Raw genomic sequence first — 20457 nt, 5'->3', positions numbered from 1 at the left:
TGTGCACTTTGGTCAGAGACCTTTAGGAGACGTATGATGTTCAGGTTGAATTTAATAGTGTTAAGTGCGCAGCTGGACTCACCTGTCCATAGAAGGCTACCCTGAAGTAAGTTCCAAGCAGTCGGCGTCCAGATTGCATCACCTCCAGAACTTTAGAGTAGGCTCTCTGTAGTGTGTCATATAGACGCCTCAGCTTCTGCGGGAGAGCAGAGACACGGGTCTGTGATTACGTGTACATCTGTGCCTGCAGTTTACCCTACTCTGGTTAGTATCTATCTATTCTTAAACAAAAAAAAAAAAAAAAAAAAAAAAAGATTGATTTCACATTATTCATCAACTAAAATAACTGTCACATTTTTGTCATATTTTTACCGTATTAAAATTGGCGAAAGAAAAAAAAAATCACACAAGGCATGCGTAAGGAGGCAGGAAGTTGAACTTCTTCTAAATTTCAATTCCATTTTGATTTCTTCAAGTGACATTTCAGAGTGCGGTCACACATTTTGATTGCATTTTAAACTCTTATGAAGTTTCCCCTAGTGAGTGCCTCTGATGGGGGTGTTCACGGGAGGTTGGGGGGGGGGGGATTACTGTCATGTCTGTCTGATTTTTTCCAGTAAGCATGACTACTTTCTGTGACCTCCATCTAAACTGGTAATAACAGAACCGCAAAGCTAGACCCTGGGAGCCAAAGTTCAAATCATCAGTTGACTAACCAAATGACAGCACGTAGAAGACAAAAAGTCCATGTGGGAGTGATACTGGTGTGGGAATATTTGGAATATTGTGGGAACACATCCATAAAAGGAGAGAAAAGCGAATGTCTTGTTTATTTATGTATTTCTAAACATTGCTATCGTTCAACTGCAGAGAACATCAAGGAATTGTTGGATGGATTCAAGAGCAGTGCATAACAAGTGTAAAAGAAAAAGGATGTCATCATGTCGACTTTGAACTTTGACAAAGTATTTCTGAATCTGAAGATGCGTTTGTTTGTTGTCAAATTTGTGTTTTGTTTTCCACACAGACAATTTCATATACTTTTTCTGTAAGACCTGGGGAAATGTTAGTTACTTATTACTAGTTTAGCTAGTTAACCCCTACAACTCAGACACAGACACAGACACAGACACACAGACACAGACTTTCATTTTCGCCCACATAAATTTGCTGTGGTTCCTATCATATCTACAGATGTAACACTGAACCGTGTAATCTCTTGACTACACTGATGGGAATAATACCAGCTCATGGCTATTGGTGAGATATCTTGTACATCTTATCCTTCCACTAGAACTGATAGAGAGTGGGAGAGAGAGAGAGAGAGAGAGAGAGAGAGAGAGAGAAAGAAAGCAGTTATCTGTTTATATGTGTCTGTGTCTCTCAAAAAAAAAAAGAAAAATACAAGATTGGCATGAACGAAATCTGGATCATATGATCGACAGAGTTGAGAGGAACGTGTGTGTGTGTGCGTGTGTGCGTGTTTTCAAATTTGTACCTCAGTGAATCCCTGACCAGAGTAATGAACATATCTCACACTCCAACTGTCTTCAAGTGTTTCTTTCATCAAGTGCTTCAAATGAACCTCAGTTTTTGTTATTTTTTCTTACTCTGTGCTCGTGCATTATGGAACAAGAGCTTGAAGTTACATTGTTTTACTCAAAGGTAAAATAAGTACCTGTGGACACTGAACCCAAAAATGCACATCTTTTTTATCATTCCAAGAAATTTTTTAGGTTATATTACTAACAATTTCTATGCTAACATTAACTATGCAATGCGCAGTTTCAAACCTTAACATCATTCCCATTAAGTCATCGGTAAAGTTCAACAGATGGAAATAATTATTTTTTTCTTTTAGCTTTCCACGGAATTGATTTGGTAAGCATTCAGTGAAGACTGAACTAGGCTTAGGTTCTACTGTTTGATGATTGATTTGCTATTTTTCCCTTTTTCAATGTCATGAGAAATTATATTTCCTTTGACCATTGTCTACATTGGCTCTCTCCAATCCTCCAGGTCCAAACTAGAACAATAGCCACAATGTTATCTGCACTGGTGAGGGACATACAAGCTTTTGTAAATACAATGCAGGCTTAGCAGACACAAAATGCCTTATTGTGGAAGATGGAACTCATTCAGTCTGGGGTTCCAGTGGGTTTTGGTGTGTTTAGCCTGATTAATGAAATAGGAACTTCTGTATGTCATGTACTTTGTTCAGAGTGGCCTTACTTCAAACTCATGTCGTTTCTCATACACGGGCACGATGAGCTTGGCGATATGTGTTATCAGCTCGTAACGTTCGGCTTTCCACAAGCCTTCCACGCACACCTCCAGATGCTCCACTAGGATTTCCTGTCCAGTACACAGATTAAACAAACAAACAAACAAACAAACAAAAACCAAACAAAACAAATTCAGTACCGTCATTAAAACTGAACTCAAATCCAAATTCATAGCACTATCCTCTTCCTCGTTCATGAGGAAGGCTGTCATTTTAATTCAAATCACTTGGACAACTAACGATTTTTTTTAACCTTTAGAACAAGGATACTCAGCTCTTTCCCTCAAACTCTAATTTGATCCTGTCTGCTCTCTGGCCAGCAGAAGTAGGCTAAATGACTAACTTCTAGTATACAGAATTGGTCAAAGAATCCTAAAACCTGACTCTCCGGTAAAGGTTCAGGCAGGAAATCTGACACTGATCATGGAGAGCGGTGAGTTGAGTAGCTCTGATCTAAGGTGTTTTCAGGGTTCCTGTCTGTTTCCATTACATGTGACAGATGAGATAAATATACCTCAGTGTAGTACACGTCCTGCATGCCTGTGTCTTCCTTCATTGCTGCTTCCTCCTCAATGTTCAGAGTGATCTTCTTAAAAGCTGCCAGCCCACTAGGGAACAACTCTAGCATGAACGAAAAAAAAAAAATTAATAAAACAATGTTTGACAAAGACAAACATAAGTGACGACAAACAAGCGATCGAGGGGGTTGGAAGCTGTCAAATTTATAAGAGACTAAAAACATTATCCTAAGTCAATGTAACAGTGTAAACACTTCACTGCAGTCAGATACTTGAGGCAAAGGCTTTTATTGTTCTCATGGAACAATAAGAACATTTGTTTCACCCATTGTTTCTCATTTTTTGACTATTTTTTTTTTTAATGTGAAAACAATTCTAGGATAGGAACTGGCAGAACGCACATGCTTCTGAAAGCTGAGGTTATTGTACAACAAAACCGGTTTTACTAATTTAGTCTTTCTATTTACCTACCCAGTCATACACAATGAAATAAGCCCAATCATTCAAACAGTACAAATACATTTAAATTACAAGATGAACATCTGGTTTCTCATGCTTGCCAGATGTTTGAGTTATTATCCACTCTTGAAAACATTTGCTCAGTGGTGAATGACCAGAAACCCTACATTCTGGTACTTTCTGGTTATGCAAAAGAGTTCTAATACTGATAGGACCTAATGTGTCCTCTCTCAGTTCTTCAAAGGCATGGCTGAAAGCTGGAATTAAGCTCCACTGATGGATGTGGAAGATAAGGGGCTTTGCATGACATACAAATGCATTAGAGGACACTGGTAGTCCACAGCTGCCTGAAAACCCAAATGGTTTGACGCCAACAACTTTTGTGCATGTGTGACAACGTAAAAAAAATTGTGACAATAAATTTATGCGGAAACTTCTGGAGAGGACCAAAGTCACTGACCAATTTCAGCTGGTGGGAAGCTAGATTTTTTTCTTTTTTTTTTGGGGGGGGGGGGGGGGGGGGGGGGGGATGAATTTGATCATGATTTTGATATGTCAGTTCAACTCTGTATGCAAGTTGTAGGTGTCATGTCTCAAGATCGACAACGATAAAAATGTCAACAAATTTGTCAAGAACATAACCAGTCAAGATGATCTCCTTCCATATATTTGCTAATTTTGTGCAAGGAAACGTCATAGCTACACATATAAATTCCTGAATACATTAATACCATAAATTCTCAAATACATGATGGGTCTCAAATAATGGCTGGTTTCTGAAATGATAGCCGGTGGTGCCGCCTGTTGGGGAAATAAAGGCCGGTCCCAAATACGGGCCGGATAAAGAAAAATTACAGAAAGGTTCAGGTGGTTAATTTGATCATATTTCCACAGCATTATTTACATCAGTACAACAACGTACAGCAATTATGCTCACCACCCCGTTGCTATTAGTTTCACTTTTTAGGCTAACAGAAACGCCATACCGATAGCGCTCTAGCTCACATGGATTGCAGTCACTGTAGCACTATGCGCAGTGACGCTGTAGGACTGATGTGCCTATTATTAGTATTCAGGGACATCACTGCCAAAACTCTCTCCTTCCTATTTCCTATGAGTTATTTCATTATTTCTATGAGTTATTCCATAACAGCATGTCTTAACGGTACTTGGAAAAAGTCACTGAAGGGAAAAAATGTCTGATTAGATGGCGTTGGAATGGTAGGGACATGTCATGTATAGTTGGCGTCGGTACGGTAGGGTCATGTCAGCCGGTGAGCTGCAAACAGAGGAACAAATTTTACCTTTAGATTTGTCATTATTTCAGCCATTTATCCTCCTTGATTAACAATAAAGAAATAGTTCACAGAATAATCTGGACTAATCGACGTAAATCTGTTAAATGATCACCGGTTTAATTTCGCGTTCTTTGCAAACTACTGCATCATTTGCTATATTCACAGATGGTTTTAATCTGTTGATAATTGTGGTCTTTGTTCTGTCTCCAAATTCAGGTAATAATGTTACATTAAAATGATCTGCAAAAATTCTGCAGTTTGAATACTCATGAAACATGATCGTGCATCGTGCATTGTACATAAGTTGATGCGATATACAGATATGTATATTGCATCATCTTAATTAATCAATATCATATTGTAGCTTTCACAATAGCACGCAAACTTAAAACAATCTGTACTGTTTCGTTTGCAACGGACTAAATAAATCTCTAATAATAGCCTGTCTCAAATAAAAGCCCGGTTCTTTCTTCAGTTGAGGTAATAAAAGGCCCTGGCCACTATTTGAGAATTTATGATATGTTTGTGACTGTTCCGTAAGCCCAGAGCAATAATCTGCAAGATATCAAGACCAAATGTTAGAATCTTGCAGTATACCAAGACTTTTTTGAGTAAAGCAGTTACTACTGCATGGCTGTTAATTCAAATTGACAGACACTTCTTGCGATAGAGGATATTCCAAGGACATAATGAAACAACAACGGTGGAGAATTTTGCAAACCCATTATGCACAAGAAAACTTGAAAGGTGCACAGGCAACCGATTGTCATTTCAACATTCAAAAGTATCCCTAAACAATGCGAATGTGATTTAAAATTATTTCTTGAAATATTTCTTTTCCTGTACGTTGAACCATATTCTAAAACAGCTCTAGCTTCCGTGAGGGTTCAAGCCATTGAAAACGTAAAAGTAGGACAAGGAATTTGAGCGACAGTTCATATCCTGCAACATTTCTGCGGTATTGGTACTGAGTAAAACCTCAGGAAATGTTAATGCTGAATCTCTCAAAAATGACTGCTGCTATGTTGGAGCTTTACATGCAGCCACAGACTTGGAAAAGTGTCAGAGTACTTGACAGCATCTCGCATTGAAGCACTATTTTCATATAACTGAGACTTCAATGAATCACTGCTTCAACATTGTGTGTTTTCAATAAAACGCTTTGGGTCTGTAATCAATTGGGATTGATTCAAGGAAAGTCTACTTTCCAGAAAATTCTTTCCTTTCGGTTTTCAGGAAGTTCTTTGCGGTGTGGGGGTTGGGTTGGGATGGTCTGGTTTTTCTGACAGCGACAGAATTCCATAACTGTAGAATGGCATGATGGGAATTTGTAATGTGAAACAGGTGTGACACAGGTTTTTGTAATTAAGGCTGTAATGTGCACATAATCAATACCTCTTCACACTTCTCCTTGTTTCAGTCCAGTTCTCGATAACCATGTGATCTAGTTATTCAGGCATTTACTGTCCAGCATCACAGACTTTAATGAAACTTAAATCAAAGGGTAACATATTGCTGACTAGGAGTTTAACGGTATACAGAAGTCACGGTTCAGTTCACACCACAGTTTGGACATCACGGTTCGGTACAAGTTTGGTACAACGGGAAAAAAACAACAAAACCTCCCAAATGCTTAAAGGCTAGGTTTCTCCCATTTATTTTGAACAGGCAGTGGTGCAAGTTACAGTTTGTTCCACCTAGTGTTATATAGTCCCCCCTGAGGTAGCTTGTACAGCCTGTAGTGCATTAAAGGTGCCATAGAATGGAAATCACTATTTTCCTTGCCTTTTTGAATTCACTGGGATGAATGTCTTATGTAAACATTGTCAAAGTAGGAATACATTCATTCTCCTCCTACAGCCATATGATCCATGTGAAGAATACAAGCCTTTCTACTGCCCGTTCTGAATTCATGACGTCACAACTGCACATGGCCAGCAGTGTGTAGCCACATACAGCAGCGTATAGCCAGTCGTTGGCTCCTGACAGCTAGCATTGCCATCTACACTGCCTGGCCAAAAAAAAAGGCGCGTTTGGATTTGGAGCCTCTGGAGGCAGTGTTATGATCTGGGGTTGCTTCAGTTTGTCAGGTCTAGGCTCAGCAACGTTATGTGGTAATAAAATGAAGTAAGCTGATTACCTGAATGTACTGAATGACCAGGTTACCCCATCAATGGATTTTTTTCTTTCCTGATGGCACTGGCATATTCTTGGACTACAATGCCAAGATTCATAGGGCTCAAATTGTGAACGAGTGGTTCAGGAAGCATGAGGAATCATTTTCACACATGAACTGGCCACCACAGAGTCCTGACCTTAACCCCACTGAAAGTCTTTGTGATGTGCTGGAGAAGACTTTACGGAATGGTTTCGACTCTCCCATCGCCAACAAGATCTCGGCCAAAAATGATGCAACTCTGGACGGAAATATATGTTGTGACGTTGCATAAGGTTGTCGAAACAATGCCGTGGCGAATGCATGACATAATCAAAGCTAAAGGCGGTCCGATGAAATATTAGTATGTGCGACTTTTTTTTTTGGCCAGGCAGTGAGAAATGAGGTTTGCTTCTTACCACAATGTACCGGTAAACAAGGATATAAGGTCCTTGAGAACTTATGTCGTAATATGTTTGCACCACAATCGGATCCCAAATCGTAGAGAGAAGAAAAGAACTAAGAACTAACTATGAGAGAGTGAGAGATTCGTGCTTGTGAAATTTGGCTCCGCATTACGTTCATGTGGTTTCGCATTACATTCACCATCCGTACTGTGACGGTTCGGGACGAATACATGTACCGTTGCACCCCTATTGCTGACACAATCTCAATGAACAAAACAATGAACTTCTTATCTATAGAGGAGCAACATCACATGTTTTCAGACTTTGTTAATATGTGTTTCTGCTGTTTGTATGGCGTCCATATACTGTAACAGTCCTTTCTATGTTCCACCTGCTGATCTAGCACTGTATCGAAGTCTTTTTATTGGCTCTTTTTCTCTGACAGTGATCGGGGGTATAACACGACATGAAAAAAAAAAGAAGAAGAAGAGAAAAAACTCTCTCTCCAAATGTGATGATATTCTAAGTCATATACATAATGGTATACTATACACTGTTACGGTACATCTTACATTATTTATTTCCAGAGGATGTACATCATTGATCACTGATACATAGTCATTTATTCATTATATACACTGTGAAGTAAGATATTATGCTGTGCTCATCTCATTGTGATCATTAGGGGATGCCTTCATAAGCAGCTACCAAACAAACTCACAACCTCACAAAACACAACAGGAAATATACTTTTTAGCTTATTCTTGACCAGTGTGACTAAAACAAATACTTCAAAAGAAAAAAACACATTTGTTTTTAAAAGAATTAGTAATTTATTAATTGAGAAATCTGAACCTTGCTTGAGGTACATATGCATTTTTATTCATGGACTTGTGGACTTTTGTTCTGTGTATATTTTCTGGGGGGGGGGGGGGGGGGGGGGGTATTCCTAATGATATAGTTCATTGCAATAATTATCCATAAATAAACAAAGAGAAAAAATAAGAAACTTACTTTTTCTGTGCAAGTACTCAGCCACCAGTGCAGCAACATGGACATAACACATCGCCGCCTAAGGACACACAAGAACAAGAGAGAGAGCAATAATTTTTGGCGCTGAATTAGAAATCCACAAAAAGGTCTGTTTCCTATTAAGAAGTCTGTGTTTTGTTATCAGGCGTCGGTGATAAATTAAACGAAACACATAAGTGTGAAATGATTTGAAATTTGTATTTAGGGCAAGTCATAAAAACCTCACGCGTGCAGCGATGTGTAAATTACAGTAGCAGGTTGCGTTCAGTGCTTATGGTATGGTTCTGCAGCTTGCCAACGTGCAAAACTTTGGAAAGCTTGCAAAGTTTCAGTGCAATTTTATATTCATACACAAGTGCATCATCTTGCATCCCTATGATTTTATTCATAAAAACATTATGCTTTTGCATATGACATTTTTGCATATGACCCCCCCCCCCCCCCCCCCCCCCCCAGTATTGCTGATATATGTGCAGAAAGGACTTCTCGGCGAGAGGAAGTAAATCTTTTTTATCAGCTTATGCTCTTAAATTCTGCCCCAACCCATAACTGTCTGGCTTCCGCAGTTCTTGTTTCTCTTGGGCATTTGCTCCTGGGAAATCCTACAGAAGCATCCCTAGAAACGCTATCAAAGCTATCTAAACCTATTATCTAAACACCCTCTCACGAAAACCCCGCTGCATACTGGCTACTTTCTTAAAAGTTGTGCTACATTTACAATAATAGACTGTTTGAATTATCCTTGTGAGGTTAGTATAAACACACACACATACACACACATACTAAGAGAGAGAGAAGCAAAACATTTGTGTTTGCCTGTTGCGGAGGCAGATGTTGTCTTTGGCATGGGCAATTTTTTTTCTTCTTTTTTTGTAGCTAGTGCTAAACTAATAGCGTGTCAGTCAGTCATGTGTTAAAGTGTTGCTAATATACCAATCACTGAGCGCATTAGTTGCTTTCCACGAGTAGACTTTGCCTACTGAGCACATCCGTCTGTCATCAAATTCAACATTAAGGGAAGAATGGAAACTGGAATCGGAAGAGGGGGAACTGTCTGCTTCGCAGCGGCAGTGCCTGTGAGAACTGAACAGACCAAATGAGTGGACAAGCCATTGTGCTAATGGCCTTGAGCAGAATTATCAGCAACCACAGAAGTGCTTTCATATCAGCCACTTTGCTCTTTTTGATCTTGTACGATAAGGAACGAACAATGTGGACGCACTATTTTTTATTTCTTCTCACTCTATTGATATTTTGTGAGTCACAGAAGGACAGTCAGCTGTTTGTACCTACTTCGATGACTTAGTTACGACAAACATTGCGAGAACTGTTTGTTTTGTTTACACTGCCTTCAACATGCTTAGCTACAGAGTAAACCGTGGGTTGGTGTATTGTGGAGTGTTAGTGTCACGTATCAAGTATGCTGACGTTTCAGATTTACCCTTCATCATCAGGACAAAACTGCACACCACAAAAAAGCTAAAGAAAACAAAACTTCCCCAATGGAATGAAGAGAGAGGGAAAACTGCTCAAAAAACATGTGTTTCCCTTTGCTGAAAAAGTATGGTAGCGGTATCCTTTCAGTGCATACTGAACGATGCCAGGTTTTGCGACTTATAAACTTGACGTTTCAGCACAGTTCTACCTTCGTACACAAGTACATCACCGTCTATTCCCATGACTGAGATCCAACAAACAAACAAATTTTTCTCTGAACAAAATTAAAAAGGATCGGGATCCTTACAGTTTATTTATTTATTTATTGTGTATTTATTTTCTTATTTACTCATGTATTCACTTCATCACTAGAAGTTTTTCCGCTTAAGACACATTGGGAGTGGTATTTTTTTGCGTACTGAAATGTAGGTGAGCGCCTGAAAAAGGGACAATCAGCTGTGCGACGCCTTTCAGTCGGTAAGACTGTCTCGCGGAAAATCAGAGAAGAAGAAAAGAGATTTTCTGTTCTCTGGGGGTGAACTTTCAGAGGTCACAAACGCACAAAAGCAGGAGCAGGACATACGCAAGGGCAGTATAACACGACATAAGCGATACTGAGTCTCTCACATTTCTTACATCTAATTGCAGAACTTGAACTGAACTTTGTACAGTCAGTGCTCACACACAGAAGCCTGAACCACTTCGGGTTCCGGTGGGTTGGTCACCAAATACATGCTGTGACAGAAGCCGGGTGTATGTAGAATGCAAACACGGTAAAAAGACAATGTTGTTTTGACTGTTTTGCCGAAACGGTTTCTGGATTTGATAAGGTCAGAACATGCTACCTGATCTTGAGAGGTTTCTCTGAAACCTTCTGTGACATCTTGCGTGTTCTTTTACATGGGTCATGAAGACGCTGCCCTCTTAACGTTGTATGTATGAATCGCCCTAAATTGTTCGGAGACATCCCAGCGGTCTACTGTGCCACTCAAGACCAGGGCTAAAAACGGGCTGACATTTTTTACTGAGTTCCAAATGCAAGTCATTTTTCCATGTCACTGAAAACCAAACTTCCCAATTCTTGCACTATTTATATAATATTATACTAATATAATCAATATCTCTTTATTTACCCATTTTAAGAACAGGTTTGACATATCTTTTTTTTTTTAACTGAGTATCACAGCTATCCTTAAAACACTGAAACAATTCAAGTCTGAAAGCTCTGTCGGATCCTTTTCTTTTTAGCCATACCGCACATGGTTCAAATTTCATGCTCTTGATGGGAGGCTGAATAAACATTTCTCTCACTGTAAGTCATAGTCATCACACTCAGCATCACACAGTGATAAACTATGATGGCATTTTCTTCTTTTGTTCAGATTCACACTGAAAACTGAAGAAATGTTTTCTCGTTAGGAGCGGTAAAAGTGGCGACCTTAAAGTGGAACGGTTCTATGTTTCATCCTCACTCTTTCCTTCCCGTCTCTTCCTCCCCCTCTCCGATGACACTCTCTGCATGTAACGAGCACATTAGCTCTCTATATAACAGCATGATAAGTCATTTGGTCACTCATATAGCTACATCCCTGCACTCCAATCAGCAGAGTAACAAAAAAAAAAAGAAAGAAAGAAAAAAAAAAAAAAAGTCAAACAGCACATTTGTATGTGGCTCAGGGACAATGCTGTGGTTGCAGATGACGAAAAAAGTTTACGTGGTTTAAAAACAAAAAAAGGAGAAAAACAAAAAATAAATCCATGTGTGTATGTTACAGATAGCGCTGACACGGTACGGGGAGAGTAATTCCATACCAACACAAAATGTATCAACACAAAATTTGGCTCTGCGATATTTCTGGAGTCTCAAAAAAAAAAAAAAAATCAAAGTCTTTAAGCAGAGAATCTCCGACGTGTATCCCGAGCACTTTCACGGGCTATGTTAACACCATCAATCACTATAAGCTTGAGTGTGTCAGAAAGCTTTTCCGAATATGGCGAGGCAAGCATGTAATCTAAGGACAGCATATTTGTGCCTTATTACTTATTTGATGAAGGGGTGGTGTTTCTTTAGAGATTTCCACGTAAAGATCCTATCATTTTATTGTCTACAGATAACACATGTGTGAGTCATCACGTGGCATGGGCTATGCCTTTTACCCCTTTAAAAGGAGAAATAATTCACTTGCTCAGTGGAAACACTGAGAAGGTCTTGACCTCAGTGTTCTTAATGACATTTATGGCTTTGTTCAAATCACACAGGATATTTATCAGGCAGAAAAACAAAACCCTCAAATGGCATATACAATGAAACCAATGTCGTGATACACCAGGAATTGCTTATAAAGTTGTGCAAAAAAAAAAAAGGAAATTGAACAAATTAACAAATTGGGTTTGGAAATCCAGAGCTCTGTTACTTTTGTATTTGGATGTTCAGATCTTCACTGGACGCTGGCAAATCAATTTATATTTGAAGACTTTGTCAGATAGGGAGTATTAATAGGTTACAGATATGAAACCCTGTTGTGCTGAAATAACACACTCACAAAGGTTGCCAGTTACTACGTGGTTGAGGTTTGAACAGCAGGTCTCTGTATGTAGAAGTTGATAATCTGATACTCATGTCTACATCGGGTGTAAGTGTTCGCATTATAGATTGCCACGTCCCACAAGAGGGCCTGAATTGTGTATCTATATTAAAATACTGAAAAACCTTAGATAATGTGTTAAGAACAGGAACCATGTTTGTGGTGAAAGTGTTTACTGAAATCTTTTGTCCCAGTAGACCGACCGCTCCCAGTTTCCATCACAATTCTATGCCATTAAGTATTGAACAGGAAGACAATTAGCTCGAAGTGAAACCATATACTTGCTCTTGCTGCACCGTTAAAAGGCCTTTGAAAACAGTGGAGTGGAAAAATAAAATCTCAATGTTCTCTATGTGGAATCCATACTGCTTTCTGACAAGTGTAGAAACTGAATTTTCTGTAAAATGTCTTTAAAGACTTGTATTTCTTACCTCAAATTATTCAAAGTGATTCTAGCCTCAAATGGTTCTAGCCTAAAGCGTCAACAAACTGATTTACCTCTGTGGATTTTTTTTCCCCCCATGTACCTTCAGAACATTGCGACTGAGTTATGTCCAATAGCAGGCTCATGTGAAAAGAATGCGTGCTGTACCTCTGAGAAGTCTCCGTTCTTCACGTGAGCTCTTGCCATGCTGTCTAGCCAAGTGCGTCGGAGCTCTGGCGTGCTGGCATAAGAACGGGCCAAGCTATACTGCAGGTCCAAAAGCATTTCTGGATCTTTCTCATGTTCCCGCATTTGAGCGGTGGCCATCAGGACTGTCCGGATACGCATGGTAAGCCCCTTGACTTCTGACGGGAATACTGTGGTCTGTGAGCATATTTCAAAATGGAGCAGTAAAACATTGAGTTTACGTACGCACTGACTGCACAACTATTACAACAGCGTCACATCGTTATGTTGTTTTAATTAGGTATGCCAGCACTTTCAATACTGAAATGAAAACAACTGTCAGCTTCAATCAGTGAATTTTTTCATCTATCTGAGACAAACCAGTTTGAAATGGGCCTATCATTTTACAATGTCAAAAGGAACTGAACAGTGTTTTTTATTTTTAATATTCAAATAAGAGAGCAGTGAATGTTTTTCTTTCTTGAGTCTTTAACTGTCTTTGGAGTCTGTTGCAAAATCTGAATAAACATGCTGCAATTAAAAAAAAAAAACAAACAGAAAAAATGCAGTGTAATTTAAAAATGCTGTCACACAACAACAAAATTTCATTTTGTACTTGTAACTGCAGTTAGAAAGTAGAAATGCACTATCACAATTCTCCAGGCTTTTTTTTTTTTTTTTTAAGGAAAAAAGAACAGCTTAAGATTTTCTTCCATTCTGATCACCGAAACAAAGTGAATATGAGGGTGACTCGCTCGTGCTTCCGGAACGTTCTGGTTGATTATTAAATTACAGGCCAACTCATTTCCTACTCATTATGTCCCTCGCAGGGCAGACCATTTGAACGTACCTTCATCGCCTTGTCGCTGTTTGCGAAATTGTTAATGATAGACAGCGATTCCTGGAAGCGAGAGCTGCCTGTAAGGACCACATCTGCTATGAGCTTGCTCACTGCTATGACAATCTGAGTGGAGAGAGGCAACAGAGGAGAGGAGGCACACATGTTTCTGAGAGATGCTGCAAAATCAACATACAGCCACTTGCTTTTCAAACAGAGCTTCACTAAGTCATGCGTTGGCTCCTGAAAACGTCAACAGATGATCTAGAGTGAAATGTCCCGAGTTAATCTGCACTATGGTCCAACTAAAGGTCACCGAAGGTGAGCTGCGTTTTCAATAGAAATGAGGCAGAATGTCGAGCTACTCTTCGGGACTTTGAGTTTGACTCATGCCAAAGCAGCTGGACGTTTTTTTAAACAAAAGAGTCTCTGCAAGTCCCGGAAAAGATTTATTTAAACAGATGTTCCTGAGGGCCCCCCCCACCCCCCCCACCGTAAGCCAGTCACAGGGTGCTGAGATTTGGTTAATTCAAATAAAACACGCATCCTGTTATGTCTCCACGGAGAGACAACATCCTGGTTTGTCTGAAGTGCCCAGCTGTTTGGATTTTCAACGTACAGGACATTCAGTAGTGGCATCAACACCAACAAACAAACAAACAAACTAACAAACAAACAAAAACAATAAGAACAGAGGGGTGGGGGTAAGTGAAAGGAATGTGGCTTGACTTCCTGCTGTACTAAAGAACATTAGCAGCACAGATAAAAAGTAGGTTAAAGGGCTTTTGCTTTCCCTCATCTCATATATGGTCGTTAGCTTTACAAGCACATTACCTAGTGAGACGCCAGTGAATGTAGGACAGTGGGTGTAGCGCGGCTCATGTTTTTCCTGCTTTTTTTTACAGCCCAGCCTCTATAAATTCTTGTATAGATATGACCTCTTGTGATAAAAAAAAAAAAATATGTTTAATCTGAAAGGGTGTGGCAGAACAAGCAAGTTTGGACTTAACACCAATACAAAAAAAAGACCTGAGCCAGCTTGTTAACAAGCTGTCAGCTGTTCTCGGAATATTAGACCGTGTGGTGGATCAGGACTGTGGTGGTGTTGGTGCACTGCAGGGGTCAAAGGTTTGACTCCTGACCTGTAGGTGCATGCGTAAGAAGGATTTCTTCTTGGTGTATTCGAAGTTGTTGCGCATGAGCAGGTAGAGCAGCGCGGAGGCTTCTCCGCGCAGGGTGCTGAGTTTCGACACGCAGCATTTCAGCACCTCGTAACACAGCGCTCCGCATAACGTCACACGACCCTTGAAGAGAACTGCTGCGAACTGTCCCGATCCGCACGCATACGCGTGGACGCGCAGACATCACCGACACAAAGGCACACAAACACACACACACACACACACACACACACACAGACGAGAAGACATTTTGACGTGCTCAAGAGATAACAATAAAGAATAAATGCCAAAATATCTGGATCAAACAGACGTATTTTCTAAGTGTCTGAATGTCTCATATTTAATTTGTGTTTATAAACTTCTGCTTTTGTATTTACACACTTACTTAAACTTTACACATATATGTATAAATGTATAAATTTGACTCTTGCAGATATTCTTTTTCTACCTTGCCAATGAATGATCTGAGAGAGGCAAAGACATGTTTGATTGCAGCCTCTGACTGACTGACCCTCAGGAAGGTCAGGTAAATATCAAAGACTTTCTTCATTAGGTCATTGTGTCCATCGTTGTCCAACAACTGGTTCTGTGAATATGAGATAATAAGCATTTAATAAACCAACCAGCCAAACAGGTGGACTGGCAGTGATCTAACTGCAGTAATAATAATAATAAAAAAAACAACAACCCACACATCAAAAATTAGGTGTTACTGCAACTGATACTGAATAAAACTTCAATCTAATAATCAAGTAAATATTTTGAATCTTCACATATGAGAGACAGAAAGTAGCCCAACCTCTTTGTGGCTTTAGACTGGCTGTCTAGAGTGTGTGTGCATGTGTATGGGTGTGTGCGCGTGTTTGCGTTTGAACGTGTGCGCGTGTGTGAGCGTTATTAAAAGGATGTTTTTGTGTAAACGAAATGTTTAAATGAAAACGTGCTATTGTTTAAACAATAACAATACACACAAATGCACACAAATGCAATGTGTGTGTGTGTGTGTATATGTAAGCTCATACCTTAAAGCTCTGTGTGAAGAAGGAAAGGACATCCAGTACTGTGAGGGAGGTTTCAGTGGAGATGTTGCCCTCTAGCAGGGCCTGGTGATTGATTTCCACCTCAGAGGGTCCGACACCTGTGTCAAACGAGGGATGTCGTTCATGTTTCCGTTCCCAAAGATGGCCACCACTCATACTCTTTGTCTACTAATAAGAAACGCATTACATAACTGGGCTACTATGCTCATAGCTTACACACACACACACGTGCGCGTGCACACACACACGTGTGCACACACACACACACACACACACACATACACACACACACACACACACACACACACACACACACACACACACACACACACGTGCGCGTGCACACACGCACACACACACACGTGTGCGTTCACACACACACACACGTGCGCGCGCATACACACACACACACACACACACACACACACAGTGGAACAGTTCACTTTCATATCTCACGGTTTGACAGACTGCAACTATTTAGCTACTTTAGCGTATCAACCCATTCTTATAACCGAGCTCCAGAGGGTCACAGAGTGCAATGAGTGGAATTTGAGTACCAGTGTTTAGGGTGAGTGGAGAATCCATGGTGCCAAACTGCTGGATTCGAGCCTGCATGAGTCCTGCCCGACTGCGCATCACGGGCATTGTCTGGGCCTTCCTGTCAGAGGAGAAAACCTTGGACACCCAGGCCTCTTGGCTTCTGCAAATACAAACATAGGTACACATTCTGTAGGACCTTGTTTCCCAGTAATGCCACTGCACACGCAATGACCTGCACATTAAATCATTTTGAAAAAAAAAAAAAAAAAGCTCCTGTCAGGAAACATGAAGTTGGATGAACACTGACAATGTGACACTGAGGATTCATGTATCTCTTTATCAGCCTTACATCATCATTAGTCCTGACATCACTTATTCACCGGGCCACAATACACACTACAGTGTCTGTGTCACGGGACAAATATGTGTGATGAATATTTATAGCTTTTGCAAAAACATACTGCACACATTACTCCAACATTAACAACAGAGACGTGATATGTCTTGTGTGTGGACTCTAGAGTCAATAATTGCCGACCTGCCGGTAAAAAAACAACTATATTCAGAGCCTTAAAAAACATACCTGCCAATATTTCTTTTTCCCATATACCGGAATTGTACCAGACATATCCTGCAAGAAAGTCAACAGCCGTGGGCATTACTGGGACAAAGTCAACATTTATCAAAAGTAAAAGGAGACACAAGGTACAAGTCTAAGCTTGAATGGGCAAGGTCGAAAATATGAGGATTAAAGCAATTGATTTTTGCTGTACTAGAACCAGCTAAACGAGTTTTTAACTAAAAGATGTAACTGCACAGTTCAGCCTCGAAATGCCAAAACCGCAATACCAAACAATGATTAATCTAGTTGGACTAGCCATTAGCCATCCAGTGGCAGGGACTTTCTCAAGCAACGTCTGGAGCTGAAATTCCACTGTAATCCCTCTTTCATTTATTTCATAGCCACTGGACACATACTTAGGTTTGTCTGATTCAGCTGGGGCTAATTAAAACCATGTTAACATGTATGAAATATTTGTAGTGGTGATTCATTAAATGTTGTAATGAGGTGACACTGCTTTAGTTTGGCTATTGTACAGCTTTGAGTCCTTGATTTGGTCTTAAGTCTCCTAATAATCTATTACTGTTTAAGATACTCTGTACACAATTTCAGATTATTTTGTCTTTGACCAGCTTTGACAAACTCATTTAATCGATACGAATCATTATGGATATATTCAAAATGACATTAAATGACTTTTTGAACAACGCTTTCATGACAGCTCCACAAAACTACCATGGAGAGGTTCATTGTTCACTGTGCTTCAGAATTGAGAGAGACTTTGTGAGATTTCTTTAAAAATGATTTAAGCCAAAGTTGTTTCTCACAGCGCTGTTTCTATCTTTAGGCCGAATTGGCCAACAGTCCTTCAGAGACACAACGAGGTCACTGTGTGTTTTGACCCTTATTTTGGAGGAAATTTTGGTTATTGCTTGATAGAAGAAATCCTGATCCTTGAGTTGATAAATGAAAAAGCAAAACAAAACAAAACAATTGGTGCTGGAAGTGCTGTAGTTATTAATTGCTTTACGTATTTCATTTACATGCCTGCGCAGCTGTGACAACAAAGCTGTAATTATTTTCAAAACCTATTCCAAATTACGAGGTTTCCAAACTGCAATCTCTCCTTCTAACAGTAAACATCTGCAGTGCAGAATCTGCTCTTTTCAAGTAATGTTGTCAGCTGGGACTGACATTATAGTTTTGGTTTACAAAGTCATGCTGTAATAAGATACAAAATGTTGTGTTTATGAAAGAAGAAGAAAAAAGTATGTGTTAATGAACTCACTCCAACAGACTGAGGAAATTCATGATGTCTTGCGGGTTCACTTTGTTCCAATAGGCCAGCAGAGTGTCTAAAGAGGTCAGTGAGAGAGGGGGGGGGGGGGGGGGGGATGACTTATACAGGCTTTCTCCTTCTAACAACCTTTCTCAGTCTTTAATAAATCCCACACCAAACATTCACCTGATAAACATTTATGATATCCATCGGATGACAAACCACTACATATTAAGCATATCAAATACAAATATTTATATATATATTGCATGATGGCTGTCAGAATACTTCTAAAAATTCTGCTATTGTTATCGCTATTTGTGGTTATTGCTACCGCTTTAGGGGCGCACTCCTGCAGTTACTAAGATGTCTCCTTTAACTGATAAAGAGAGCAGTTTATTTCAGTTTCAAATCAACTCTAATTATGTAATTGGTGCAAGGGGTACTTCAGGAACTAACAACTGAATGGTCCACTCCATTGTGCTTCTGTCTCTATCTAGGTCACCTACATATTTTTATTTGGATAATGGCTATCAGGGCACAGCCAAACAATAGAGAACTAAAGACAAATGCAGGAAACGCCCTACATGACTGGTGTTACGTAACAGACTGCTAGAGTACACACATTCTTTTACAGTGACCACGACTTGGTCTCTATAGCGAAAAAACAAACAAACAAACAGGAAAAAAAAAACCATTACAAGATAATGACACTACAGTACAATGTCACATCTCTGGTGTGGCCAGTGTAACTTGCAATATGAAATAGTAATATGGTTTCTGACAGATGACAAAACAAAACAAGATTAGTTATGTCACCAAAGTGATTAAACAAACAGATTCATTTGAGTGAATACTGACCTTCAGACACTGTTCTTACAATGTGTAGGAAACACAAAAGCAGTCCTTTCACCTCGTACTGGCCAAGGCGGCCGACGGACGGCAGGGTACTCATCGTGGAACCGCGTCTGTGCAACTACGGGTCAAGATCATATCAGCATGTAAGTTCACATTAATTCCATTTATGACACGTAACGCATTGTTCCTCTATGTATCTGAGAACGTCTGGCAATTTTTCCTATGATTCATAGTAGCTAAGCTGACTACAGACTTTAAAGGAAGTGTAAATAGATGAGAGAGCTCAGGAAAGAGATAAACAAATACAGCAGGGTAAAAAGTATTCTGAACATGGAAATCCTGATTTGGAGAGCTGTGGAAGAGACTGGATGCATTTGTGCTTAAGTAGTAAAAGTTGTGCTCCTGTGAGGGAGAGGAGGTTTGGCTCAGAGGAGAGGGGAAAAGATTTACAGCTCTCTGTCTAACCTCGTTACTGTCTGCTGTTCCAGGGTCTGTAAACAATGAACTTCTCGAGTCCTCTCTTCTCACTACATGCCCATTTTGAGAAATAACACCTGCTTGGAAACACAAGCACGCACGTACACGCACACGCGCGAGCACACACACACACACACACACACACACACACACACACACAACAAGGACCCGTGTATACACACACGCCCGTGCGAACACACACACACACACACACACACAAAACAGGCACCCGTGCACACACACACACACACACACAACAAGCACCCGTGTACACACACACACACACACACACACAACAAGCACCCGTGTACACACACACACACACACGCACACACGCACACACATAAAACAAGCACCCGTGCACACACACACACACACACACACACACACACACACACACACACACACACACACACACACACACACACACACACACACATAAAACAAGCAGCCATGCACACACACACACACACACACACACACACAAAACAAGCACCCATACACACACATACACACACATACAAACACACACACACTTATTTGAACCAGCCCGAAAAACCCTTTGAGTGAGACACATTTACAAGCAAAAAAAACACCTTGAAAAAACACTGTCCCCCCAGTCTGTGGCTTACTCACCCGCTTCCTTATCAATGATAGCACTGGCTCTTCGGGCGTCTGAGGAGCCAGCCAATGACGAGTCTTCTCTGTTGCCCTGAGGGGTCAGGAACATTATGTTCATTATACAAATAAGCAACAGTCATGAAAATAAAATCACACTCACAACGACAACAACAGCAACAACAACAACACAGTCATCAAATGGTATTTATTTAGTAGAGAGAGAAAAAAAAGAAAAAAACAGAATATTATCAGGTGTAAAATGATTCCTTAGCTCAC

At 40.1% G+C, this 20457-nt stretch overlaps 1 protein-coding gene across 1 annotated transcript in view; it reads right to left on the bottom strand.

Annotated features, from left to right (window-relative positions):
- Positions 1 to 20457, bottom strand: part of dock11 (dedicator of cytokinesis 11) — a 71473-nt gene that overhangs the window by 14680 nt on the left and 36336 nt on the right. Inside the window, exons 33-47 of the mRNA XM_030779521.1 lie at positions 20197 to 20272; positions 19549 to 19637; positions 19087 to 19201; positions 18235 to 18301; positions 16968 to 17015; positions 16402 to 16544; positions 15827 to 15942; positions 15253 to 15390; positions 14766 to 14948; positions 13636 to 13749; positions 12768 to 12983; positions 8136 to 8193; positions 2799 to 2905; positions 2233 to 2355; positions 83 to 196 (exon numbers count right to left, since the gene is read on the bottom strand). Coding sequence (XP_030635381.1) covers positions 83 to 196; positions 2233 to 2355; positions 2799 to 2905; positions 8136 to 8193; positions 12768 to 12983; positions 13636 to 13749; positions 14766 to 14948; positions 15253 to 15390; positions 15827 to 15942; positions 16402 to 16544; positions 16968 to 17015; positions 18235 to 18301; positions 19087 to 19201; positions 19549 to 19637; positions 20197 to 20272 — 1707 coding nt within the window. The remainder of the gene's footprint in view (positions 1 to 82; positions 197 to 2232; positions 2356 to 2798; positions 2906 to 8135; positions 8194 to 12767; positions 12984 to 13635; positions 13750 to 14765; positions 14949 to 15252; positions 15391 to 15826; positions 15943 to 16401; positions 16545 to 16967; positions 17016 to 18234; positions 18302 to 19086; positions 19202 to 19548; positions 19638 to 20196; positions 20273 to 20457) is intronic.

The sequence above is a fragment of the Chanos chanos genome, chromosome 7, assembly GCF_902362185.1.
Source record: "Chanos chanos chromosome 7, fChaCha1.1, whole genome shotgun sequence".
NCBI classification, from domain to species: domain Eukaryota; kingdom Metazoa; phylum Chordata; class Actinopteri; order Gonorynchiformes; family Chanidae; genus Chanos; species Chanos chanos.
Note: the sequence above shows the minus strand (reverse complement) of the source record. Positions and strands in the feature narration are given on the sequence as shown.